The sequence below is a fragment of the Dermochelys coriacea genome, chromosome 23 (genome assembly GCF_009764565.3).
Source record: "Dermochelys coriacea isolate rDerCor1 chromosome 23, rDerCor1.pri.v4, whole genome shotgun sequence".
NCBI lineage: Eukaryota > Metazoa > Chordata > Testudines > Dermochelyidae > Dermochelys > Dermochelys coriacea.
The window spans coordinates 1655799-1682254 of record NC_050090.1 but is presented as its reverse complement, the minus strand read 5'-3'; the positions used below and the strand labels follow the sequence as shown (position 1 = coordinate 1682254).

Sequence of the window (26456 nt, the reverse complement as noted above, 5' to 3'; positions counted from 1 at the left end):
ATCAATGGCTCCATGTCTAGTTGGCAGCCGGTATCAAGTGGAGTGCCCCAAGGGTCGGTCCTCGGGCTGCTTTTGTTCAATATCTTCATAAATGATCTGGAGGATGGTGTGGATTGAACCCTCAGCAAGTTTGCAGATGACACTAAACTGGGAGGAGACGTAGATACACTGGAGGGTAGGGATAGGATACAGAGGGCCCTAGACAAATTAGAGGATTGGGCCAAAAGAAATCTGATGAGGTTCAACATGGACAAGTGCAGAGTCCTGCACTTAGGATGGAAGAATCCCATGCACTGCTACAGACTAGGGATCGAGTGGCTCGGCAGCAGTTCTGCAGAAAAGGACCTAGGGGTTACAGTGGACGAGAAGCTGGATATGAGTCAACAGTGTACCCTTGTTGCCAAGAAGGCCAATGGCATTTTGGGCTGTATAAGTAGGGGCATTGCCAGCAGATCGTGGGACGTGATCCTTCCCCTCTATTAGACACTGGTGAGGCCTCATCTGGAGTAGTGTCCATTTTGGGTCCCACACTACAAGAAGGATGTGGAAAAATTGGAAAGAGTCCAGTGGAGGGCAACAAAAATGATTCGGAGACTGGAACACGACTTATGAGGAGAGGCTGAGGGAACTGGGATTGTTTAGTCTGTGGAAGAGAAGAATGAGGGGGGATTTGATAGCTGCTTTCAACTACCTGAAAGGGGGTTCCAAAGAGGACGGATCTAGACTGTTCTCGCTGGTAGCAGATGACAGAACAAGGAGTAATGGTCTCAAGTTGCAGTGGGGGAGGTTTAGGTTGGATATTAGGAACTTTTTCACTGGGAGGGTGGTGAGACACTGGAATGCTCCCAGACTACTGCACTAGGCAGCACAGCATGGGGAGGAGGTGACCAGCCCTCTGTGGAGAAAGAAGTGGTTCGCGACTATTTAGAAAAGCTGGACGAGCACCTAGGGAGGTGGTTGAATCTCCTTCCTTAGAAGTTTTTAAGGTCAGGCTTGACAAAGCCCTGACTGGGATGATTTAGTTGGGGATTGGTCCTGCTTTGAGCAGGGGGTTGGACTAGATACCTCCTGAGGTCCCTTCCAACCTGATATTCAATGAACTGTGGCAGACAGATAATGGGATCCATTACTAATATACTGCCTGCTATTTTCCATGAAGTAGAGGCTTTGGATGGGACTTGTTAACAATCATTTTTTTTTTTTTTAAACCCCAGGGGATTTATGAAAGGGGGGAAAAGAAAAACACCAAGACATTAAAGTTCAATATTCACTCTTTCTCCAAATACAAAAAGCTGTTACAATTCAACTCAAAACAAAGCATGTGCAAAGTTACAGAAACTTAGACGTTGTATAAAAAGTTACACATTTAAGATGGTTTCTTTATTTCTCACCCGGATTGAGCAAAGAAATTGTTATCTTGATGAAATATTAACAGCTGCTGACCCACGGTAAAAAGTTACATAAAATCTAAAAAAAAAGCATAATTACCATAAAACAGCCATCTCCCCTCCCTTTTTTATTTTAAAAATGTTTTGCAGAATAGATGAATAAAACACCTCCAGGAAAGACTGACATTGAACTGCAGTAAAGTCTTGAAAGCTTGGAAGTTCTCACTAGTACAATTGTGTAGCGTAGGGGAGAAGGGAGAAGGCTATCAGGGGCCACAGCTGGCCCTTCGCTACTGGAGATTTTAGACAAGGAGAGTCCTGGCCTGGGAGTACAGTACCTAGAACAGGGGAGCTGGTTAAGATCCTACCATTTTCAGAGTCAAAAAATAGAAAGGAGATGGTATTAAACACATGGAGAGAAATAATGCAACTTTCTTAGAGGGTAGGAAGAAGGTAGCATGCCATTGTCTGTCGAGAGTGTACAAGGAAACGCATTCATCATCAAAACTACAGAGAGAAAACAAGGGGCGGGGGTTCCACTTCCCTTGCCTGTTTCCAAAGCTGATCAGGAACCACTCTGATGGAGCCGCGGCGGTTTCCCGAGTGGTTGCAGGCCGCTCCCAGAGAAAGACGCAGGGGTGTGCTCTCCTTAGCTCCTGCTGGCCTTCACTGAGCACTGGAGCCTCCCTGGGAGCTGCCCGAATAGCTCCCGTAGTCATAGCTGCCGTAATACGGAGGCCATTGGCTCTGGTTCTGATAGTACTGGTTCCACTGCTGGGCGTACTGGGGGAGATGACAGAATTAGCCCTGGGCAGCGTGCTGGCAAGGCAGGCAGCCCCCAGCATCACCAGACCCGTTTAACGCCAGGAATCAGGCCGCGTTTGTTCTGGGGATTTACCCATTTCAGACACCCGGGCAAACCCGCAAGACCAGAGTTTTCACGACTCTACCTAGTCAGGGCGTGGCCCAGTGGTCAGGAGACTTGCCACTGGCCTGTTGGGTGACCGTCGGCAACTTCTTACCTCTGCTAGCCATGGGGACAGCCATGCTAGCCAGACTGACTTCCTTCGGCCAGTACTCTGAGATCTGCTATGTGCTGGAGAAGAGCTGTTCTTATTCTCCTGCTGCACGCACTACGCAACATGACTGACTCCCCAGGGGCAAGTGGGTATTGGAGCGTTTTGACACGGACTTTACATATCTGAGTTGCTGTCTTTATATGGGAGAGGCAGGTCGGAGAAGCGTACTGGCACTGGGAGGGGAAGGTTTGATCCTTGGTCCTGGAGGAGTTTGTTCCCCACTCTGGGAATGCACTAAGAATGCTCTGTCTTCTGCACCGAAGGGCTCACCCTGATGGCAGAGCCCCGCACTGCGCCCGAGGAGGGGGCACCGCTGACCGACCTCTTCATCCTGGAGCTTCAGGCTCTGAGATGCCCTGTGCCCAGGAGAGGTGCTGCTGCACATCTGGCACCCGCAGCATCGGACCACTGGCCTTTTGGACTGGCACTCCCTTGGGGCACGCATATCGCTCTAAGTACCTAGCACAATGGGGCCCAGATGGCCCTGGCCTTCAGGAGCCGCTGCAGTACTCAATTTCACAGCAATTAACACTTCGTGCAGACTGGCCATACTGCTGTAAGGTGGGGTTTGTAGGGGTGCTGCTCAACCCTGCCTAGGAGTGGGGTAAATTCCATTGAGCCTAAAAAACGAGCATTGGCCACAATACAAGTGAAGACAAGGCCTCAGGACTAAGCCCTCTGGGGCAGAGACCCTTGGGTTTGGATTATCTTCTGTAAAGTACCACTACGCACGCTTTCTAAATGACTAGCCAGAGCATCAGGGCATCTCGCATGGATCCTCAGGCACCAGGAAGGAGTTTGGGAAGCCAGCAGATCAGTATTCAAACTGATTTCTATAATCAGCATCAGAGACTGAATTCAAGCCTAGACAACTACAGCTGGGAGTCACCTGCCTGATCTCACTCAGGGACACCGCAAACATTTCACTAACCCTCAACTCCTCTGCTAACAGCAAGGAGGCAAAGGGGAGTTCTGCGACAGGCCCAAGCTCACAGCAAATCAGCCAGAGCCAGGGTGAAGCATGGAAACTTCCTTCCCCCAGTCCTATGCATGAGCCACTCCTTCATCCCTACAAGCATCAATTCATCCTGCGGTCAGATACACCCTTAGCTTACCCTCCAGCCAGGTGACCGCTTGCCCGAGAGCCTGTCTCCCGCCTACCTGTTGATATTGGTTGTAGTTCTGCTGATTGTAGGTCTGTGCTGTTGGCGGTGGAGGCTGGGTGTAGCTTTGGCTATAACCACTGTAGCTTCCATAGCTGTAATTGGGGGTGTACCCTCCTCCTTGGGTGTAGCTTGCCTGGGTGTAGGGCTGGGGGTAACTTGGCTGTAAATGAAAGGGACAGGACTGTTACCGTGCTGCATGGTTCACTGACAACTATTCCCAGGTGCTCCCCAGGTGCTCTCCAGGTGGCCCAACAGCAGCACCCTACAGGGAATGGGTCAACAGCTGCGCTGCCCTGGGGTGAACAGGCATGAAACATTCCCTCCAGAGAGGGGTCAGACAGACCTTGACGGGTTCTCTGACCTGCTGCTGTTGACTGTAGCTGCTGGGGGTGCTGCTGGTGGTCGGGGGCGTGCTGCTGGGAGGCTTGTAGCTACTTTGGTTGCGAGCGGGGCTGTAGCTGCTCTGTGGCTGGGTGTTCCGGCTGTAACTTCCCCGGGGGCTGGAGTTGTTGTCTCTGGTGCCGCTTGTCCAGCGATTCTGGGTGTAGCTGCCCCGGTTGAAGCCTAGCAGAAAAAGCAGGGGCTGTCATCAGGCGTCACCCCTACACCCAAAAGGAACAAATCTCATTGATAAACCCTTGTGGCTGTTTATGCGACTGGGCCCAGCACCTGAAAACCACCCCGCACAGCAGCTCTTCAAAGACAGTGCAGCCCACTCTCCCTGAGAAGTGAGCATTAGCCCCCCTCGCACCTACAGGCTTTGATAAGGACCCCTGCCATTGGGCTGGGGTGTGCACAGACACGCACTGAGACTGTCCCCCCTGTATTGTACTGGGGGCTGCAAAGATCCTGACTGAGCCTGCCTCCCTCTCCATGGGGCCAGGGGCTGCACAGACAGATACTCCCTGCGCCAAAGAGTTTACAGTCTCACTAGACAAGGGGTGGGTGGAAGGATCAGCACCCCTCACTGCACAAATGGGATGTGAGCCCCGCAGGCATCTGGGAGACCCCGCCCTCCGAGCGCAGCCTGGGGGCACACAGGGGCTCTGCGGCAGAGATAGGAACCAAACTCAGCTCTCCAGGCCGGTGCTGATAGCACAGGACCAGCCTCAGACCCCCTCTCCCCCGGCTCAGCTCTGACCCTGGGCTCTGAAAAAGCCGAGACTCTACCTCCTCCTCCACTGCCCCCTCCCCCGCCGCCCCGGAAGCTGCCTCCGCTGCCCCCTCGGTTCTGGAAGCCGCCGCGACTGCCTCCCTGCGGGCCGCCCCCGCGGCCGTCGAAGCGCTGGAAGCCGCCGCGGCCCCGGAAGCCGCCCCCGCCGCCCCGGTTGTCGAAGCGTTTCTCCGGCGGGGGCCCGGCTTTCTTGCCCTCCTCGTTGTACTGCTTCACCAGCGTCTCCGCCTCCCCCCTCTGCAGCTCGATGTAGATCACCGCATCCAGGAAGTCGCCAGCCTCCGGCAGCGTGAAGTTGGCTGGATTGCGGGCCCGGCGAGAGGGCAAAAGGGGAGAAAACAAGAGACGTGAGCAAGCCGGCAGCAGCCTGGCAGGGGGAGCCCAGCCTTGCGCCACAGCGTCGGACCACCACAAAGGAGGCAAGAGATCAGAAGGCAAAAGTGAACAGGAAGGAAAGACACCATAAACCACAAAGAATGATGTAGGCATGATGTCATCCCCTCCCCAGCCAATGGGGGGGGACGGGGAACCACACACTCCAGTCTCCACTGCATCCAAGTACCAGTCACCTCTCCTGCCCCCTGGTGTCCAGCTGTGAGAAATGCAGCCACAGAGGAACCAGACGGTCACTTTCATCTGGACAGAATCATGAACTCGCTGTGAAAAAGCAGCCAACAATGCAGAGGGGAAGGGTTTCCTGTTGTTGGGGGGGAAGAGGAAAGAAACAACCCCTCAGCCCTGCTCTGATTATTGGTTTCCGGGAGGATAACGTGAAAGATGCATAACATTTTCCCCACTGGAAAAAAGTCAGCTTGGGTTTATAGCATCTCTTGTTGAGGACAGAGGAGAAGCATGGGGGAAGAACAGATGGAAGATGACCACAAGTGAGACGAAAGGAAGGGAGGACAAAAGATCAATCTCAGGGTCAGCATTTGAAACCAAAAAAAAAAAAAAAAAATCTCTTTCCAGCTCTTAAACAACACAACAGGGTTTTTGGCCGCGTGTGGTTTGTGGATCAGTTTGGTTTGTTTCTAGGATCCTACCTTTCATTTCTAACACTGCATGATCTGGCACATCCTTCCCCTCCTCATCAGTGCGCTTTATTGTTCGATCTTTTAAATCCTCATCCGTGGGACAAATTACAATAGCCTTGCGTTGAAAACCTTCAAAAGGACGCATTTTTCGTCTCTGGGCAGATCCATAAACATTTGTCTAGCAATGGTGACAAAGAAGAGGCAAAAACCGTTCATTATTTGGCGTTCTCTTTTTCAACAGAGCATTGTGGCCTGCAATGGTGAAAGAAGACATGAAAGAAGACCCACCCCGTGTGTTTAGATGGTTGTGAAGAACCCTGGACAGCTAACCTACCTTTTAAAGCGCAGAAGCCGGGGGGAGGGGGGAGACGGACCTATAACGCCCATATTTGGTACTTTTTGCAATTCAAATGAGATCTTTCATTGCTTTCTCCCCCCAAGAGAGACTGATGAAGATGAGGGTATGTTTTTGCTTTCTTTACAAATAAGCGAGTGATTAAGTGGGAAGCTGGACAGGTTAAATGCAGACCTGCGCACTGAAAGGAATGTTTGTGTGTGACTAATGGGAATTCAATGTTAATGTTTAAGCACTTGAGAGGCATGGTTGCTAACACAGGATTGAAAGCTGCGTCTGAGATCTAGGTGTGACTTTGACATCAAGCCATTAAGCAAGTCGTGGCCCTTGTGTGCCTCAGTTTCTCCATCTAAATTGGGGTTAACCCCTGTATCACAAGGCTGGCTAGGAGTATTCAACTGATTTTACATCTTTTTAGAGATTAAAAATTTTATTTTAGGGCAGGAGGAGCTGGCAAGGCCTCAGCTGGGGGACCGTCCAGTACTTTTGCGCAGCTTTAAGACAGACGTGGACGATCTGGAGAAAGTCCAGAGGAGAACAAAAATAAGAGGTTTAGAAACTTAGGAGGAAAGGCTGAAAGAATTGGGCATGTTTTGTCTAAAGAGAAGGCGGGGTGGAGGGGGCAAAGGGGGTATGGGACATGACAGTCTTCAAATAGGTCACAGGTTGTTATAAAGACGACATCAGCGATCATTCATTCCCAATGCCCATCGAGGATGGGACAAGAAGTGTAATTGGCTTAATTTGTAGAAAGGCAGATTCAGGTTAGATATTAGGGAAAACTTTCTAACTTGATGGATGGTTTAGTCTTGGAACAGCTGAAGGGAGGTTGTGGAATCTCCATCACTGGAGGTGTTTTAAAGAAGTGATTAGACAAACATCTGTCAAGGATGGTCTAGGTTTGCTTAATCCTACATCAGCCCAGGAGGGCCGGGAGGAGGAAATGGACCCCTGAGGTCCTTTCCAGCCCAGTGTTTTTTTTATTCTAACCTGTAACAGTGCAGATGAGATGCTAGAGACACCCCTTCCCCCGGCTTATTTTCACCAACTGTATTCTCTGCAATGACTGATGAGGAGTGGTAAAAATTCATGCTCCTGCAGGCTGGCTGTTTTAAGAATGACAGAGAAAGCGAAGGGGAGAACAGAAGTAGGCGCGATACACAGGAATCAGAGGCTGGTGATGTAGGGAGCTTTGAGCCATCTAAACCAGCAGTCACACGGCTAGACTGCCCAGCTGCTAGCGTTCTTCCAACTGCATGAGGGTCTCCCGAATGAGCTCGGATGTTACCACTGTCTCGTGTGGCAGTGGAGGAGATTCATCAAATACCGTCTCTTACATATGTTATTTTAAGGAAGGCTCCTAACCGATGCTCTCTTCACTGGGAGGACGACCATGACAGTGGGGGTACTACTAGGTATACAGGCATCTTGAATTCAAAGATGGGATCTAATAATAAACAGGGAAACTGAAGCCGCATGTTTTAACTTTATTCCTATTAAAAACTGACATTTAGGTGGACTTCAACCTATGGGTTTGTTAAGCCAAAATCATGTCACTCTCATTGGTTTAATGAGACTATTCCTTAAATGTCTGTCACAAAGCACATTTCCCACCATATCTGGATTTGCTTTGAGCTTCAGTTTTAGTTCTAATATAAAATGAGATTAACTACCTCCTCCTTGGGGATTTCACACGCTACATTAACACTCTGGTTGAGGTATGCAATGGTTTTCAACAGACAGATGCCGGTTGTGGTTGCTGTAATGCAAGTATCTATTCAGCTAAAACTTCTCAGGTGATTAAGATCTTCACGACAGGCCAGTTAAACCCAGATATGTGCGTTGCTGAAACACTGATGCTTCCGTTTCCTTCAGCATCTATTGTACATGCTCAACGGTGGTGATGAGCTGGAAATAAAATTTCACGCAAGCGCCAGTCCCAGACCGGGCCAAACTGCTCCCAAAGCAGGAGAGAATATTCACAGCTGGAAAAACCACTGCAGCTACTGCTACAGCAGAGAGACAAGGTAAGGACACAGTACACTGCTGCAAAAAGGCATTAGCTCACTGCCAGACCAGCATGCTGTCACCAGGCACTCCACAGTAACCACTGCCAAAGCTGAGCATCCAGCAAACCAGTGCACAACCGCTGGCTGCTCAGGCTTCGCCCAGCACGGCTGCCTCCCGCCCTCGGCAGACTAACAGAACTGGGTACAGAGCAGCCTAGGCTGCATGTATTAAACAAGGACCAAGTTCTTGGCATCCTTTCAAGGCAGAGTGGCACCTAAAGCTAAGCTCTCACCCCCTGCTGTCAATTACAGGCAGCTAGGTTACTACTCAGCACACTAGAGGAGTTTCATTCCAGCAAGAGCTTTGGGCCTACTTGATGGTCCAGCAGAAGGGGCAAAGCCCGCCCCCTCGATCGAGGGATGGGTCACAGAACTGGGGATCAACAAAGGAGTGAGGTCCGAGGTTCCAAAGGGGATCCTGAGCCCCCGGCTCAGCAAGGTGTGAGAGACTGACACAGCACAAAGCTTCACTGCTGTTCTCCCCAGTCCCCAGGAAACAGGCCGATGCCAACAGCGCGGCAAGCAGCACTTCCCTCGAACACAACACGGGCTGCTACGATACTGAGCCCCGACGCAGCCTGGAGAACACCGGAAAGGGAGAAGGGGCGTGTCCTTATTAAGCTACTTTTGCTGCTGCTCAGTGTGAACACCTGAGAACCCAGATACCTGGCTTCACTTCCTACCTGGGGATTTGCCCCCCGCTGCCCCATGCTCTGCCGATTACCTTGCAGGTGGGAAGGTGACAGCTGGGAATGGCCCGTGGCCAGTCACAAGCACACCGTTTTTAAGCCAATCACAGAGACCTATATGCCCTTAAATACGAGCAATGCAGCCAAGAATCTCAGTTCTCTGAGGACTCAGCTCTGTCCATTAACTGGTTACCGTTCAGGGCCCAGGGCTTCGGGTCTCACTCATGCTTTTGGACAGGGGTCTCAAACACGCGGCCCGCAGTTATTTGCTGCGTTCTGCCAAGCTCCCCACACCCTTCCCCCACAAGTTATTTCCTGCGGCTGCCAAGCTCCCCTCCCCTCCAGCGTGCCGCGTTCCCACTCCTCTGCCTACCTCCAGGCGCTTCCCACCGCCAAACAGCTGTTTGGCGGCGCTTAGCGCTTTCCAGGAGGGAGTGGGGAGGAGCGGGGACCCGCAGGCCCAGGGGGAGGCGGCGGAGAAGAGGCAGGGATTTGGGGAAGGAGTTGGAATAAGGGCAGGGAAGGGGTGGAGTTGGGGGGGGACTTTGGGGAAGGGGTTGCAATGGGGGCAGGGAAGGGCCAGGGGGGAGGGGTGTCAGTGATGCGGCCCTTGGGCCAATGCACTAGTCCTCATGTGGCCCTCGTGGTGATTTGAGTTTGGAAAACCCTGCTCCAAAAGCAGGGATCTCAAATGGTCTGGGGATCCTATTCTTCCCACAATGCACCAGATCTAGCCAGGGAACTTGGGTTTCAATGATTTGGGCCAGATCCTCACTTGGTGTAAATCAGCATAGCTCCATCAGCGTCTGGTTTACAGCAGCCGAGGACCTGCCCCTGAAGCTTTTACATGGCTACTGCACTGCTCACTGGAATTCCAATGAAATAAACATCAGCAATGCATTCGTCCTCAGAGCGCTAACGCTCCCTTCCCTTAGCTTTACCACTCCCCTCCAGCAGCGGATGCACTACGCCAGCATGGCCCAAAGGAGGGCTAGCTCAAACTCAAAGCAAAAACGAGGCTTGCATAAGCCACCCTGTCGGCTTGGCCAGCCAGATTTCTGGCAATCTTTTGGCTGGCTGCAGCTTGTACTGTGCTTCCACCGGCTCTCCTACGTCAGCACATAGCTGGACGTTTCCCCTAACTTCCACAAGAAGCATGACAATTCAACGGGCCACGTTATTTTCTCAGAGCCAGTCTAGAGCCACGGTGCAATGGGGCACTGTGCTAAGCAAGGCAAGGAGACAACCCATATATACGCAGTGAGGAGCCCACGACACTTTCAGCAAAATACATAACAGCCTTTGGGACCGAAAAGCACAAAATGTCCCAAAACAACATTGCAATTTTGTGGGGGGACCTTTATCAGTTTCAGGTCATTGTGGTTGTTGTATATGGCAAACTGATGCAGCTCACAGCCATTTAACAAGTATGGCACCTTCAAAAGTTAACAGCCAAGACTTCTCAACTACTGCTGACATCACGGAAGTTTTACAGAGAGAACACATAGTAAAGAGAGATCAGGATAGCTTTCCTGAATCCTCTGTCAATAAAGGTTTTAAAAAAATATTAAACTCATCTACATGACAGATACACAGTCTGTTTGTAAACGCACTTCTGCAAAGGAATTTGCCTTAAAGCACAGCAGCATACAAAAAACCACAGCATCTGCGCACAAACGCATAGCAGCGTACTGAAAGACGTTTACATGGACAATCTTTTTGGCTTTCTTCTTCAGAAACAAGGTGGTCAGAAAACACTTTTCAGTTTTACAGTTAAAACAGAACAGTCACTAACACTTCATCTTATTTAAACCTTGCAAAAAGCTACAACTCAAGAAAACCCGTAAGAAAACAGACGGACAAGGCCTGAGAAGCATATGTGAAATGCAGTGTTGCCTAAAGAGTAAAAGATCTCAGTCCACATCAGAGTTCACAGACTACATTGCTTTAGTCTAAACTCCATGCTGAGCTGCCTAAACGTTTTAGAATCAATAGCAGCTGTGGAAAAATATTTTCTCTCTTCATCAAGAAAGCAGCCAGCTGTATTGGAAACATGCTTAAACCTCTAACACGACATCAACCTCTCGATGCATTCATCTCTCTATCATGTAAACTGAAATCTCATACTAAAACCAGCAGGAGCTAAATCCAAACCTTCCAGACACCCACACGCTCACAACTCTCCAGCCCCAAGAGTCCAAACCTTCCTCACGCCACATACGATCTATAGTTTGCTTGGCATCCAGATCTCACTTGCAGGCTCAAGGCAAATTTAATCAATATTGTACAAGGAAAGTTTACCAGGATTCAGAATTTTAGACGGATGAAGCAAAGAAAGATCTCATTTGTGCACCTTTAGGCCAAATTGGGTTTCATTAGTTTTTTAAAATCCTCAGACACTTACTCTACATTTCAGGGTTACGGTTCAGGTTCAGGTTTCAATATACAGAATTGACCGATGAGTGCGGGTCAGTTACACGTATGCCCTAGTTAATAGGGATAGACTAAACCGAGTGCTGCCATCAAATACGGCTAGCGCCGTCTTAATAATGTGTCTTAATAAAGGGAAGATGCTAAATGCTGTCCACATCTCTGAGACAACCGCATCAGTGGTACGATTAGAGAACAGTGGCAACCGTAGGAAGACCTGCCTTTAAGCCTTAACCCAAAGCAAGGGTTTGCGTTAAGTGTGCTGACAGGGAACCCCAGATGGGCACATAATGAACTTTACGGATCGCTGGGAAAGCTACCAGCTAGGTGATAAAGATCCAGAGCTGCTGGGCTCTTCAGAACAGGGTTCTTTTGTGAGTTTTTTCAAAGCCTCCTAGGAGAATGAGATGCTCCATTCCCATTAAAGTTAATGGGCTTTGAAAATGTAGCCATGAGGTTTAAGTCTGCATGTGTAACGGGAGGGAAGTCTGGTTTCCTATAACCCTGAGCGATGCCAGCCTAGCTGCTACTCACTTGGGCTTACCTGTTCTTCTCAGGACACTGATCCCAACAAAAGACAACAAACTACTCACCGGTGGTACTTACAGATCCCCTGGGCACTCTAGGAAACGTCCAGAGACCAGCACTTACCTTAGCCTATCTTCCTGGACCTGAAAAGCCACTATTTAGTTGCATGGCCACTTACCTGGATACACTTTAAATAGAACAATTTAGTTCCAAAAGCACTCTCAATATTTTGAACTGTGTGTGGTTAAGCTAAGGGGGCGCTTCCTATTACTCACCACGGAATGTTTTAAACCTCATTTTTCTGCTATGCTCTTTAGAGTGGGAGTTTTCCTTCAGTCCCAGACATAGAACAGGTGTATATGTATGTGCACACGGATAACACTTCTGCAGTGCACCGGGTACGCCTGAGTGCGCAGCACCACCCGTTTACAAGGGCTGGCTCCGACGGGTCACGCACACAGGCGGACGCCAGGGAGGCGGCTGGGCGAAGAACTCTGTACCTGATCCAGGATGTAGTTGCGTTTCTTCCGGGCGGCGATCTGAATCAGGCGGTTCAGGCACTGTGTCGCTTGCTGGATGAGGACGTCCCAGCGGCCCGCATAGTTGCGCTGGCGGCGAAGTCCCATCACCTTGAAGGAAAAGACGGTACAGATTACAGTGCGGGGTCTGCGTGCTGCAGCAGGTATAGGATCCTCAGCACCTCATGTGGTAGTACTGGGAGTGGGGGCTAGAGGTTACAGAACTGGACTGGAAGTCAGGACTCCTGGGTTCCATTCTCTGCTCTGGGAGGGGAGTAGGATTTAGTGGTTAGAGCAGGGGGCTGTCGTCAGGACTCCGGGGTTCCATCCCCAGCTCCAGAAGGGGAATAGGGTCTAGCAGTTGAAGCAGGGGGCTGGGAGTCAGGATTTCTGGGAATTATTTTCTGAGTTGTGGCAACGACGCCAGGGAAAGCCAATTACGTTCAGTATATCATTTCCCTCATTTACATAATGTGGACAATAACCATTTCACTGTGCAGGGCGTACGAGGTCAATTCATGTGTATGAACCACTTAAAGGTTTTTGAATGAAAGGAGCAAATGATTTGCTCTAAGAAAAGACTGAGTCGGGACCAGGAGTAAGAAAGGTGTAGAGCTCCCGTCATGTCTAATACAGGAGTGACTGCTTTTCAACTCAGCGACCCCTCTGATCATTGAAGGAGGAGCAATGCGCAGAAGTGGGAGACTTTTAGCTACTGAAGAGAGCTCATCTCTTACTCTCATCTTATCCATGATGGCGTTTGTTCCCAGAATGTTGTATTTCTTCGCTGGATTGGCAGCCGCATGTTTTATGGCCCACGTGGTTTTGCCAGCAGCAGGTAACCCCACCATCATGAGGATCTGAAACACACACACACACACACACACCATCAGCTATTGCAACAACACCGAGCGCTTCATCCTTTCCAAGCACTAATTTCAAGACTTCCTCTGACATAGACAGACACTCCCTCTTACATAGGGCAAACAGAGGCAGGGGAGTGACTTTACTCAAGGTCATGCAGGGAGCCGAACCAATGACTTCTGATTCCCAGTCTGGCACCATAACCACAAGCCTACACAACTTTACCCTCCTCCTATCTGTCCATCCAATTATTTAGTGTGTGCCCATCACCATGGTATCTGAGCTCATCCCCACTTCACAGCTAGGAAAACCCACACAGAGGTGCCACAGCCACCACGCACCAAGAGAGCTGGTCTGAGTCTGGATCAGAACCCTGCGTGCTCAGATACCTACACCACGCTAGAGAATCGTCATTCTTCCAGCTGACCAGAGCTGCGGTGCCTTTAAAACACAGCAATGTTTACTAAAAACCAATATACCTGCTTCTCTCCCTTCTAGTGATGCCATAGAGTTACTCCTGGACGAGACGCACGTTAGCCTGAGGAACTCACTGCCACAAGGGGCCACTGAGTCCAAGGGCTTAGCAGAATTGAGAGCAGGAGTGGAGATTTATATGAAGAACGAGAACAGCAATTTAAACCAGACTGGTGGAAGGAATCTAAAGCCTCCTGCTTCACAGCATGAGCCAGCCCCCTGCTAGTGGCAAATTATTCCATAATGGCAGAGTTTCCTGCCCCAAGTTCTGACCTAGCAGATCCTGGCCACTGGAGGCAGGATATTGGGGGTGATGGACCCCCGCTCAGATCTTTTGTCACAGGAAGTGCCGGCAGTAAAAAGCCACCGCATGGTGTCCTCCTTCAAACACCCTCTAATCTTCCCCTCTGCCCGGATGCCTACGAGTCACTCAATGGTTAGGCAGCCGGCATGCTGTTTGGTGCTGCTTTCATGCTGATGGGAACGGTTTCATAGTTAGCCCCAGGCGCCTCTAGCCTTACACTCTGACTGTAAGCGCCTCTTGGCAGGAAGCGTGTGGATTATATAGCTACACAGCACCAAGCGCAACGCAAAACACCCACCTCACACTCTGCTTTACTCTTTGGTCCTATGGTTCCACGGATGCGCTCGGCCAGCGGAACGTGCTGAATGAAGGTGAAGCCCGGGGGGACGGGGAAGTAGGTGTCATCCCGCTGCCCAAAGTTGAACTCGATAGCACAGTTCTTCACCAGAACGTGGGGGAAGAGCGCCTGGCCGCCCAGAGCTTCCTTTCGTGCCCGATAGGCCACGCCCAGCCACTTCCCGTTCTTCATGAAGGACATTTCCACCTCCTCCCCACACTCGAAGTCCTAGTTACAGAGGAAGAGAGTCAGTGTAAATGCAGGACCAGGGAGGTGGCAAACAGAGCTAGTTACTGTCTGAACACCACACTAGGGGCACTACCCAAATGTGTTAACATCACAGTCACCCATTGAGATAGCAACCCCAGCATCACAGGGAAGACCCTGCCGCTGATGGCTCCACCAAAGCAGCCCCTTCCCCTGGCTCCGAGCCATTTGCAAGCACAGCTCTGGCAAGGTAATTCTCTGGAGGCTCCACTCCGAGGTCAGCCAGCACAGAGTGAGCAACTGACAGCTCCAGTGTGGAAGCCCAGTGGCCCTGGGGGAGGTCGTTACCACACCATGGTCTGAGTAACTGTCAGGTGCTTTCTGATTCTGCCCCAAACTGAACTAGTCTGTGACTGGACACCCAGGAGGGGAGGAAGATGGGCGTGCGGAGTTGCGGATTCCCAGCACTACTTTGCAAGGAAACCCAACCTATAGCAGGGGGCTCTCCCCTATCACCACCTACGCTAACATCCCTGAGGGCGAAAGCAGCACCTGGCTCAGTGTCATATCTGTCAGTGTCTCGGGGTTTTAAGCTGCTTCTCTTCCCATGGGGCTCTTGCAGAGCGGGCCAAGGAAGTGGGCTGACTTCTCAGTGAAAATGACTAGACACAGAGCGCAGTCAAACGCACAAAGCAAACAGCCTGGAAGCGAAATGCGAAGCTCCTCCCTCAGTGCTCAGCTGCAGCCTCCGGCGTCACAGGTAAGAGGAGTGGGCAAAACGCGGCAGACAGAAGCGATGGTTTAAGTTGCGGGTGCCCCTTTGAGCCCACAGAACAAACCAGCACAGTGGGGGGTACCAGAAAACGGCACGGCCTTGAGAGGACAGGCTCCTTGTGTAGATGTAACCCACATTGACAGCGTGACTCTAGCTCCCTCTAGTGTCTGGCTCACGGGCAGACGTGCAGTAGCAAACTCCTAGAGACCCAGTCCTTCACTGCTTTTAGCTCCCGAGGGTCTGGATTCAACCCAGCCACAGCCATGGTTATACAGACACCGTCAGGGAGCCACCCCCTAAGAGTGGCAGCGGCTGAATGACCCGCCTATGTCGGGAGCAAACCAAGAGCTGAAGAAAATACCTGTGTGAGCAGTCAGTGAGGTGCTGGCAGAGTACAGCAGAGTACATTATATTTAATAATACAACTGTAGAGGAGGGAAGGGGGTGGGGTTGCTGCAGCTGCTCCAAAAGATTTAACAGAGACTACGGAAATGACAGGTTTCAGAGTAGCAGCCATGTTAGTCTGTATTCGCAAAAAGAAAAGGAGTACTTGTGGCACCTTAGAAACTAACATTTATTAGAGCATAAGCTTTCGTGAATTTAGCCGTATAGAGTGGAAATCTGTCCGATGAAGTGAGCTGTAGCTCACGAAAGCTTATGCTCTAATAAATTTGTTAGTCTCTAAGGTGCCACAAGTACTCCTTTTCTTTATGGAAATGAAGTGACTGAACACACTTTAAAGAGTGGCACCGATAACTCCGCAGCTCCGACAGGTCACCCAGGGCTGCGGCTGGTGGAATGTTCGGCCAGGTCAGTTTTCACGCCAGGACGTGCTGGAAGTGGTGCCTACAGGCGTGGATGTGGGGGGGCACTGGCAGCACAAGGGGGCATCCCCTCGAGGCAGCGAAAGCAGATACTCACAACAAGGCAAGCAATGACGTCATTCTCCGAGAATGTTTCACCGTAGTTCTCGAATTTGCAACTGCTGGATTTCTTCCCGGTGCCTCCATAACCGTAGGAGAAGGGCTCTTCCCCTGGAGAGAGAGTCCAAGGGGCTCACTTGGTCATGGCCAATTCAAACATAGGGTTGCACACGCCACTTCCTTAACTGAGGGCTAACAGAAAGGCTACAGGCCCTGCCCTGCCCTCTCAGGGTTACTGCCAGCCCTGGCTAGCTGCACATGGCTACAACGTTCCCAGCTTCACAGCCCTGTTTCAGAGGAGAGAGAAGAGTCTCTGGGGCTAGGGCATTTTCAGTGGACGGCCCTCTTGATAAAGGGCTGAGCAAGCCACCCCCTAACAGTGGCAGTGGCTGAATGACCCGGTTACGTCTGGAGCAAACCAAAAGCTGAAGAAAATAGCCTCATAAGCAGTTAGTGAGGTGTTGGCAGAGTACACCTCCCACACCATACAGGGACACGAATACCTGGGTGCCATGGTGATTAGTGACATCAAAGACTTTACACACATTTCAGTGCATCACAGAAGTGACATGATGTGTCTATGTGGCATCGCACACGAAAAGCCGCGACAGCTCTTACCTAACTGCGTGCTGCAAGAATCCAGGGACCAGCCAATGCGCACGACGTGAGGATCGGGTTCTGTGGAAGGAAGGTGTTTTACAGAGATTTCTTCATTGATCTGGGGACAGAAAACAAGGTTGAAATGACCTTCACGCCCAGGACAATGAGAGGATTCACAAAAAACCTTTTGCATTTTAAAGTCAACGCCTGGAGTGGTCTATTCAAGAATCAGGGACAGACACTTCAGAGAAGTAAATTACCAGCCTAACAACCCTGTCTCATCTAGAGCCATGAAAGCAAAGGGACACGCAGTAAAACATGGTCCCAAATTCAGGGTCTGTAAAATTCAGTGTTTCCACAAAGGTTTAAAGACTTCTCAGGGTAACAACTTTTAAGCAATGGGGTCACTGAACCATTGTGCTAGTAACGCTGTTTCTCCACCCGTGGGTTGCGACCCCCAAGGCACTGAATGTTTTATTACAATCCAAAGCAAAGAAAATCTCACCCAAGCCCCACACTCTGACTTTTCAAGTCAATGTGTTCTGGGTCACCCCTTGAAACACACTAAAACATGGGGCTGGAAGGGACCTCAAGAGGACATCTAGTTCAGACCCACGCCAGTATAACTAGAATCATGGTCACAGACCATTACTCTTATGGTAAACGTAAGGGGTGCTGTGTGCGAAAACTGACTTAGAAAAAAGGGCTGTGGATGTGAAAAGGCTGAAAAACAAAGGTACTAGTACATCAGAGCTGAACAGTAAAACGGAAATGAACGAGAAGCTGACAAGGCTATTTTCACAGCCCGAGCTGAGAAAAGCACAAGATGAAATGCTGAAAGCTTTTTAAAAACCATGGGTTTGTTACATAACATTGGCGAGACAATCTGAACCCACCGTAGTGACGCAGTAAGTAACATTTTGCAATTATACAGGACCGTACTTTTAAAAAAAGCTTTATAACCTTCTCAGCACTGGGAGATAGGTTCCTATTCGCCTTGTCTGTAAGACGAGGAAAGGGACACACAAACAGGTGAAGCAACACTCAGTGCTGTCAGTGGCAGGGCTGAGATTAGAACCCAGGTGTCCTAGCTCCTTGTACTCATGATCTCTTCCCCAGATTTCTGTTCAGAAGCTTTAACAGATCACAGCTGAGAGAGGCCGGCAGCCTGGATTATTGGAATAATTCTCTGTGTTACATGAAGCAGCACTAAGGAACTGGCTAAAGGCATGACTTGAGTTAAGCCGACGTTTGTAAGTTTCCAGTTTACTAATTGGAAGTTTTCTGCCCAGCTCCAGACTGTGTGACAAATGGGGCGGGGGGGGGGGCTGTGCTGTGTGTTACTGCTAAAGCTCATGAAATCAGCTACCGAGGGTGACAGGAAATGAGACCTCCCTGTAGGTAATTGGGCGAGGTGTTTTCCTACTGTTTCAATTCACGAATCCCAATGCAGATGGTCTGGCCTGACAGATCCTACGACAGTCCCAAGTGAGTGTGGGGAGGTACTAGTGCACTCACAGCTCTTCTGGGGAAGATTCCTGTTTCCTGCTCCAACCAGTTTTAAAGGTTTTTGCTTCCAGCTGTGTGGAGTGGAACTACGCAGTGCCCGGAAGTGAACAGAGAGCTCTGCTACAGAAGTGGCCTGGTAGCCCGATCAACCAGGGGTCAGACTGGAAAGAGCACCAAAGCTTTCCCATGTTACAACCACAATCCAAAGGCTGTCCACTTGTGACTCAAAACAAGAGGCCAGACCGGACAGGTCTTCAGCCAGCAACCCCTCCCCATGCACACATGCTATCATATGCAGTGAAACAGTCAGCACTGACATTCAATGCATCATCACTAGGCATCAGAGTTAACACCAAACCGAAATGAATGAAGACAGTCATCTCTTTAAAGCTACTGTTTCAGGCTCTCTGCCCATGCCTGAAGACTGCCCTGCACCGATTTACATTTCAGTCATGTTAAGTGCTAAGCAACTTACACTTTAAATTTTTTTTTGAAACTTCAGAAAAATGAAGCTATAAATTCAGGAAGACAAGATACAACCACCAGGGAAAGAATCCCAGGTCACCAGGCCATTGCAAGCTGACCCAATTGACCTCTGCCTGAGGGATAAGGCTAGACTGAAGTTACTAGCCCCCACAACAGGAGTGGAGGGATTTCAGTCTGACCATCTTAAAAAGGAAGCCAACTTTGCTGATTATGCCACTTGTAAGGGAAAAAGAGGGCTTGCTGCTTCAGATGAGAAAAAAAAAAGGATTTAACGATCACCATCAGTTAATTGGGCACCTCCATGGGAAAGGGAGGCCTGAGACATTCCTCTCTAGCTGGAAGGAGATGAATGAAATCTGTGCTGTTACTCTACAGTCCTGCTCTCTGCTCAGAGGGAAGCTGCGTTCCATGTCTATTACGTAGGCTGCAATGAAAACAGGCATGAAGTGTACACGTGGAGATTATGATTTCATCTTACTCCTTCCCCTTGGTGAAGCTGGATATTCAGACGAGTTGTTAGGAACCTATTTGCTGTTAGTCCTATTCATGGCTAAGCCCTCTTTCCTGCTGGAAATGCTCCCACATCCAGCTCTCTTTCCCCACTGGAAGATCTCTAGCACATGAAATTTGAAGTTACCATTCATGGTGACTTACATGTTGCTAGTGGCAGCATGCTGCTCTTACCTTCATCTCGTAGCAGACTCGCCCTTGCCTCACTCCGTAGGTAGCTCGAGCGCCTGACCACAAATAAGCAAAGCCTTCTATGGTCAGCGGGTAGCCGCTATATCGGTCCCTGGCTACTTTGAAATGCAGGTCGCAATTATCTAGAGGACAAGGAGGTCTGGTTGTTAACTGGAACCATACAGAGGTGATCAGTGCACTGGACTGGCTAAGAACCGCACACCACCTTCTATGGCTACAGCCTCTCGCACAATGAGGATTTAGGCGTTACCATAATACAGTGAAAGCCCTCTTCTTGGTGCTCCCCCACCCTGACATGCTTGTCTATCTCATCCACCTGTTACATGTTGTCTTAGCACAAGGAGGAACTTGGGTTATAAATTGTCTCTCCACCTCAGATCCTGTCCGTAAGACAGGGATAACGGAAGGGACTATCCCTACGTTGCACCCCCTGCCTCACTGGAGTGGTGGGGGGATAAACACACTGCAGAAAGTGAGATGCTCAGGTACTACCGTGATAGGGGCCAGATAAGGACATGAGAGATGACGACATCTCAAGGGTCCGAAAAATAAACAAGGGAACAGGAAAGATCTTTAGTCAGACTTAAAACCTGTGTTCATTAACACTTTTTAATTAAAACAGGAAAGAATTCAGGGAAGTCCTCAGACTACATGATCACAGCTGTCCCTTCTGGCCTTGGACTCTGAATTCCAATACGTAAGCACTAGAGAGAAAGGCAGTTTGCGTTAAAGGCACAATAGCCCTGCCCCCCAGTGATGGGAAGAGAAAGCTGCCAGTATATCTCTGGGACCCCCTAAGAGTCCTCCAGTCAAACCAGAGAAATCTAGTCTTGCTATCCTGGATAATTTTCAAGTTGAGAAGAGGCAGGAAGGAGACCATCATGTAAAGGTATTTGAGGTGCAGGATGCCACCATTCTCTGCCCCCCGCACTCACATGTATCAATGGCTACTAGTGTCTCATCAAACTCTTCTTCGTCGTCTTCTGCAGGAGGTTGAGGCGATCGGCCCCTAGAGCAAAAACACCAAGGCACAAACGTGACTCCTGTCAACCAGCAGGGCAGAGCTTTGGGGACAAAGAGCAGCAAGTAAGGTGGGAAGAAAGCCTGGAGGGATTTAAGAACCATCAGGCTTTCTCTGGGACAGATTATGTATGAATTTGCAACCCGAGACTCCTACTAGAAAAGCAAAGGTGAAGAGGCTCTCCAGGAATGTTTGACAGTGACCCTTTTCCCCACCACTGAAAGCTTCCAGGGTTTCATCACGGGATGTTACAGTAGGCCCTGCATCTGGTAGAGATATTGACCCTGTACAAACTGCTTGTAACACACCACCAGATCAGAATGGTGAAACTGACACACCATTGTCAATAACCGCACAAGGTGTGGGGAACACAGAACCAGACTTGTTCTTAAAACAAACATGAACTCTGACTAAGACTAGATGGAAAAAATGTCACAGACAATCACTTTCTTAAATACAAGCAGGCGTGGCAGAACTGGATTTGTATTGTTTATCATTTTGACGGATAATATAGTTGCTTTTAACTTTTTTATGTATTTAAATGTTCACAGTTGAGCAAAATTCTGGAGGGTTAGACAACAGGGGCAGCAGACAATGATTATTTAATAACAGCAGATTCTGAGATGCAAAAAATTAAAGCTTTATAAAGTTATACCTTTATTGTCAAAATATACCAAACAAACAACCTGAAATCAAACGAATAAGTTCTCAAACAGCGTTTTTCTCACTTTGCCCATCTTGATTATCAATGGACTTTTTTTGCTCATTTGTATGTTCGATGAAATCAATCTTTACCAACTTTTACTGATAAAAACCTAATCCGTCCACGCCTAAATACAAGGGAGAACCTTCCACAAACAGGAAGAACCAAAAGTTCTAATAGGAGATACCATTTTATAATTCTTATTTCAAGTTAGGTGAACACTCACTCACATGCAGCATGTGTTATTTTCCCCCTCTCTAGCACTTCCTTTGAGGATGATCTCAAAGCTCTTTAGGGAGGAGATTTCTGAAAAGTTCCTAAGGGATTTAGGAACAAGCCCCACTGAAAGGCCTGGGGAGCTGGGTGCCTAAGTCTCTGGCACTTTTGAAAGTTCTCCCTGTTAAGCATTAATGAAGTTCCATAACACCCGCATGAAGCTATGCCGGATTCCAGTTTTATGCATGGGAAACAAAGTTAAGTGACTTGCCCTTGGTTATACAGGAAGTCAGTGGAAGGGTCCTCTCTAAACGCCCCATCTCCTGACTCCCAGTTCTGAGATTTAAACATGAGACAATTCTTCCTCTCTGCTACTGCGCAAGATTAAAAGCAACATTTAAAAAAAGTCAATTGGAGTGAGGTCCCGGAGCCAGATTACCTTCTGCCATTAACACCCTGCTTAATGTGAGACATTAGACACCATGAGACCCACAATCTTTGTGATAACGGCCATGCTAGGTCACTCACTGTGCTGGAGTATTCATAAGCAATAAAGCCCAAACCCCACTGCAGCAATCCTTAGATCTCACTAGAGTACTTTTCATCCCTAGGCCTCAAAGCGCCTTACAAAGGACGTCACTATCCCATTCTACAAATGAGGAAACTGAGGCACAGGGAGGCATGACTCACCCAAGGACACCCACAGGCAGAGCTGGGAATAGAACCCAGGTCCCCTGAGTCCCAGTCCAGTGCTCTACCCACTAGGTCAAGTGTGAAAGACCTCTGGCAAAATCCTCGACAGACCCAACAAGCTACAGTCCCAGCTCTTTCTAAACTCAGCTTCTAGGACCCTCCTTATCCCCTGGCCCAGCAATAAACGTCTTTAACAGCAATAAGCCAGAGACTCATCCAGGTTTCCCTTCGCGAGCTCACCTCTTATCTTCCCGGTGTTCATAATACCCTCGCCCTCGCTGCTCTTCATAAGGTCTCTTGCGGCCCTGTGGCTGCTGCTGTTGTCTGGGCTGAGATGGATCAGGTGCATTGTAGCCAGAGGGAGGCGCACTGTAGCCAGGAGTGGGGGCGTTGTAGCCAGAGCTGGGGGCACCGTAACTGGAGGTGTTGTAGCCAGAGGAGGATGCATTGTAGCTAGGGGCGCTATAGCCAGAAGCCGGCATGTTATAGCCAGGAGCTGGCATGTTATAGCCAGGAGCTGGTTCTTCTTGCTTCACTTCTGTCTTCATCTCTGCATTCAATACAGGGAGTGAGATTAAAATATTCCAGTCACCCATGACAAGACAGGGACTCTTCTGCCTTTATTGAGAGCAGCTCCATGTTAACAACCCCCCGCCACCACTCCCCAGGCTAGTTTTGCTATGATCATTCATCCCTTTCCCCCAGTGTGATTAAAAGGGATTAGTTTACAGGGCTCCATTTTTTCCCCTATTCCTAATCGCATGGTCAGGACCAGTCCTTGGCAGCATAGTGGTCCCAAATTATTTCTAGCCCTATTAGGCTGCAAAATACTGCAACCTTGGGATCAGAGAGATGTCATTTTAAGGTCTGATGTTTTGTGATCTTTTTGACAGCAATACATTCAGCTGTTGTACCCCAGTGGGAATCAAAATCACAGCTTCCCCAGGGGATGCAGAAATTGTTTCTAACCTTGAACAACCACAAAACGCTGGACCATAAATGCACCACTGATCTATAGCTGAGGGTTTTGGAGAGCTGTCTAAGAACAGGCTATTTCAAGTCTCATACATCAGATCAGTGTAGCTTCCGTCCCTTGATGCTGCCTTTTTAGTGCTTGTCAGACTGAAACCAGTTCTTTAGTCACACCACACAATGGGGCAATACAACTGCAAACCTGTATCAAAGCCTTACATAGCATGGGGAAGGGAGGGGAGGGGAAGAGGACCAAAGAAAGCTTCTTTCTTCTGGTAGGGACCGATCCACCAGCAAAGGAGAGCTGCGGGCACCACAGTGACTTAAGACAGTAATTACATGCCCATTCGTTATAATCTTACTTTTCAAAGAGTTTTGCTGATAAGGCCAACTTTAAAACAAATGTTACCTGAGTGTAAGACCGAACGCTCATGGTCTAGAGATCTCCTCTCGTACTTGGATTCATTCTCCTGTTTAATATTGCAGTGCTCGAAGGACTGATAACCCTGGGGGTCACTCTGATGAGTACTGTTGTCGACAGCATCTTCAAATAGAAACAGGCATGCATTAAGGCCGGTACTTACAACAGACTGTAACTAGCATGTGCAGAGGAAAAGTGAGCTTCAGCATTTTATCAACAGGGAATTCGTCCCTGCAACTTTTGGGACCCATGCACAGAAGACTAACAGGTCTGGCAACCAGCACTCTCAGAAAGCTATCATGAAGGCAAAGAAGCCAATCACTTGTTCACTGCAAAAAAGTCGTGTGTTTCAGTCACAAAACTTTTCCAGTAGAAACAACCCAGTTTGCACTAAAAACAACAAAACCCTGAAATCCCAGAGTAAGGCGAGTCTCCGAACCAACACTCCAGCAAACGATGACAGACACAACACTTCCCATATGTGCAGTATTGACTAGCGACCCTCATGACTAGCGATGTAAGGAGCAGGACTGATAACTTGCTATTTACTTTCCAAGAGCCACAAAACGCGAAAGTGAAAGTGGCAAGGGAGGGAACACCCACTTCCAGGGGAAATGCAAATCAGTCCATTTTGGTGATCTGCTCAGAGGCCATCAAACAAATTAAGCAATGATATAGCAAGGGCATCTCGGTGCAGAACCTAAGCAAATCAGTGTCTTCTAGTGAAATAGTTCCTGGTGGCTCATTCCCTTTCACAACATGATGAGGTATCTTAGCAAGTTACATGGAAATACCACATGCCAGCGACCTGTACAAGATGCACCATTACTAAGGATAAAGATATGCCTCAAAGGGACATTATCAAGCAAACAAGCTGCCCAGGGACACATGCTTCCAAATACCAGAGATTTAGGGAGCATTCCTGCACATGATTTGAAGTGTCATATAGTAAAACGGTAAGATGACTAGCAAGTCCAGACCCATATATTCTCCCAATGCAGAATCCCTGAGGGGCAGTTCAGTTTGTCTTTTAAACTCAGTCTGTATATTACCCAGACATCTCCACAGCTCCTCCAGCCGTACATTCGCACCATGTAGGAATATTAGGCCAGCAAAAACGGAGAACGGACTAGACATTGTTCTACAGCACCTGCCAACACCAATTCTACGACCGAAGCAGACCCTGACCACCTGGTGAATGGGGGGACGCTGACGGAAGTCTAGAGATGTGTCCTCAGGGCGGGCAGGATTCCCATCTGCCAAAATCCATCAACAAGAAAACAAAACGAGGAACTACTCTGGCAAGGAGCTGACCCAGCTGTGGACCAAAGCCACGTGCTGCAACAAATAAGTATCCGCAACTGGCAGAAGGATGCAATATTTCCTCATTAGGGGCATGGAGGTCTATTGGGTGTATATCTACATACACTTTCTATGCCTCCACCTCAGTACAAGATGGGGGGGGATGTCTTAGTTGCATCAGAGTTGGGCCCTTGCTCTAACCATTAGCCCCACATGCCCTGGGGCTAGGTTCGCACATCACACCTGCCCCCCTCAGGACAAAGGGAGCCCGGGGTGTCCCCAACAGCCGCGGTGGAGTTCCCTGGCCCATTGCAGAGCCCAAGCGATGGCCCCGGGCAGCTCTCCAGGCTGTGACCTCAGACGACGTCCCACCACGGGCCTCGGGACGGTCCCCTGGGGACTTCGGTAACCGGCCGCCCGCACCCGACAGAGCGACACCAGCAGGGCAGGGCAGGGCAGGGCAGGGCCCAGACTCGGGGTGCCTGTTACCCCCCGCGATCCCCCACAGGGCTCCCTCATTACCCCCGACCCCCCGCGTTCCCCCCCCGGCCCCCAGGGAGCGGCGCCCCCCACAACCGGGCCGGGGGGGGGCGGGGACGCTCGGGCAGCGATGTGGGGGGGAAGGGGCGGGGCCCGCGAGCCGAGCCGAGCCGAGCCGGGCCGGGCCGAGCCAGGGGGCCCCTCCCCCCGCGGAGCCCCGCCCCTCACAGTGTCCGTCGGGCGCCGGCTCCCCGCCGCCGCCGGCCCCGGGCCCCCGCCGGGCCTCCTCGGCCTCCAGCGCCGCCTGCAGCCGCTCGGCCAGCTCGGCCTTCAGCCCGCGCGTGTCCAGGCCCCGGCGGCCCAGCTCCTCCTTCAGCTCGTTCACCCGCAGCCGCCGCACGTCCATGGCGCCGCCCGGGCCCAGGCCCCGGCCCCGCTCAGATCCCCGCGCTGGGCCGCGGCTGCCCGGCCAGCGGCTCGCCCCGCTCAAAATGGCCGCCATCGCCCGCCTCCCGGCCCCGCGCCGCGCCGCCGTGCCACGGGGGCGCCGATTGGCCGAGCGCCCCGCGCCGGGATGCAAGGCCGCTACTGATTGGGCAGCAGCCTCCCCGCGCCCCTCACCGCCCCCGTCGCCCGTCTCCCGCGCCCGCTTAGTTTGCGAGGGGAGCTCCCATTGGCCAGAGGTAGAGGCGGCGGCGTAACGGGCCTTGCCGTTGGCGGGAGGCCGCTTCCCTTGTGAGTCAGTCAAACCGAGCCTCCAGGGCGTGAAGGATGGGCCTGATGGACAGCTGACGGAGGTGGGAGACAGACCGCCTATGGACCAATCAGTGGCCCCCCATAATTTCCGGTTGAGTCTCTCACGGGCTAAGCCCTGGGTTTGTTTGTTTTCTGTGCATTTCCCATTGGCTGAGCCTGAGAAAGAGGGCGTGAGCTTGTCTGCTATTGGCTGAGCCTGGAGGATATTTTGTTTGCTTGTGCAAGGGATTATTTTGTTAATGCGTTTCCCATTGGCCGAGCCCTCGGGGATTTATTGTTAG

The 26456-nt window shown here is 50.3% G+C and overlaps 1 protein-coding gene across 4 annotated transcripts; it reads right to left on the bottom strand.

Moving 5' to 3' along the window:
• Nucleotides 1-1262: 1262 nt before the first annotated feature.
• HNRNPUL1 (heterogeneous nuclear ribonucleoprotein U like 1) lies at nucleotides 1263-25919 on the bottom strand. 4 transcript variants are annotated; one of them, XM_038381474.2, is made up of 15 exons: nucleotides 25648-25918; nucleotides 23626-23760; nucleotides 22485-22794; nucleotides 20547-20620; nucleotides 19594-19733; nucleotides 16933-17032; nucleotides 16313-16425; nucleotides 14371-14637; nucleotides 13168-13290; nucleotides 12413-12541; nucleotides 5851-6019; nucleotides 4804-5106; nucleotides 3977-4197; nucleotides 3629-3793; nucleotides 1263-2171 (listed from the first exon to the last, which is right to left on the bottom strand). In XM_038381474.2, the coding sequence occupies exons 1-15, from the start codon at nucleotides 25823-25825 to the stop codon at nucleotides 2055-2057; spliced, it is 2544 nt and encodes an 847-aa protein (XP_038237402.2). In that variant the 5' UTR covers nucleotides 25826-25918; the 3' UTR covers nucleotides 1263-2054. The 4 variants fall into 4 exon arrangements, with proteins under 4 accessions (XP_038237402.2, XP_038237403.2, XP_043357030.1 ...); XM_038381475.2 differs by having other exon boundaries at nucleotides 3995-4197; XM_043501095.1 differs by lacking the exon at nucleotides 25648-25918 and adding an exon at nucleotides 24690-25013 and having other exon boundaries at nucleotides 3977-4199; nucleotides 4803-5106.
• Nucleotides 25920-26456: the final 537 nt, after the last annotated feature.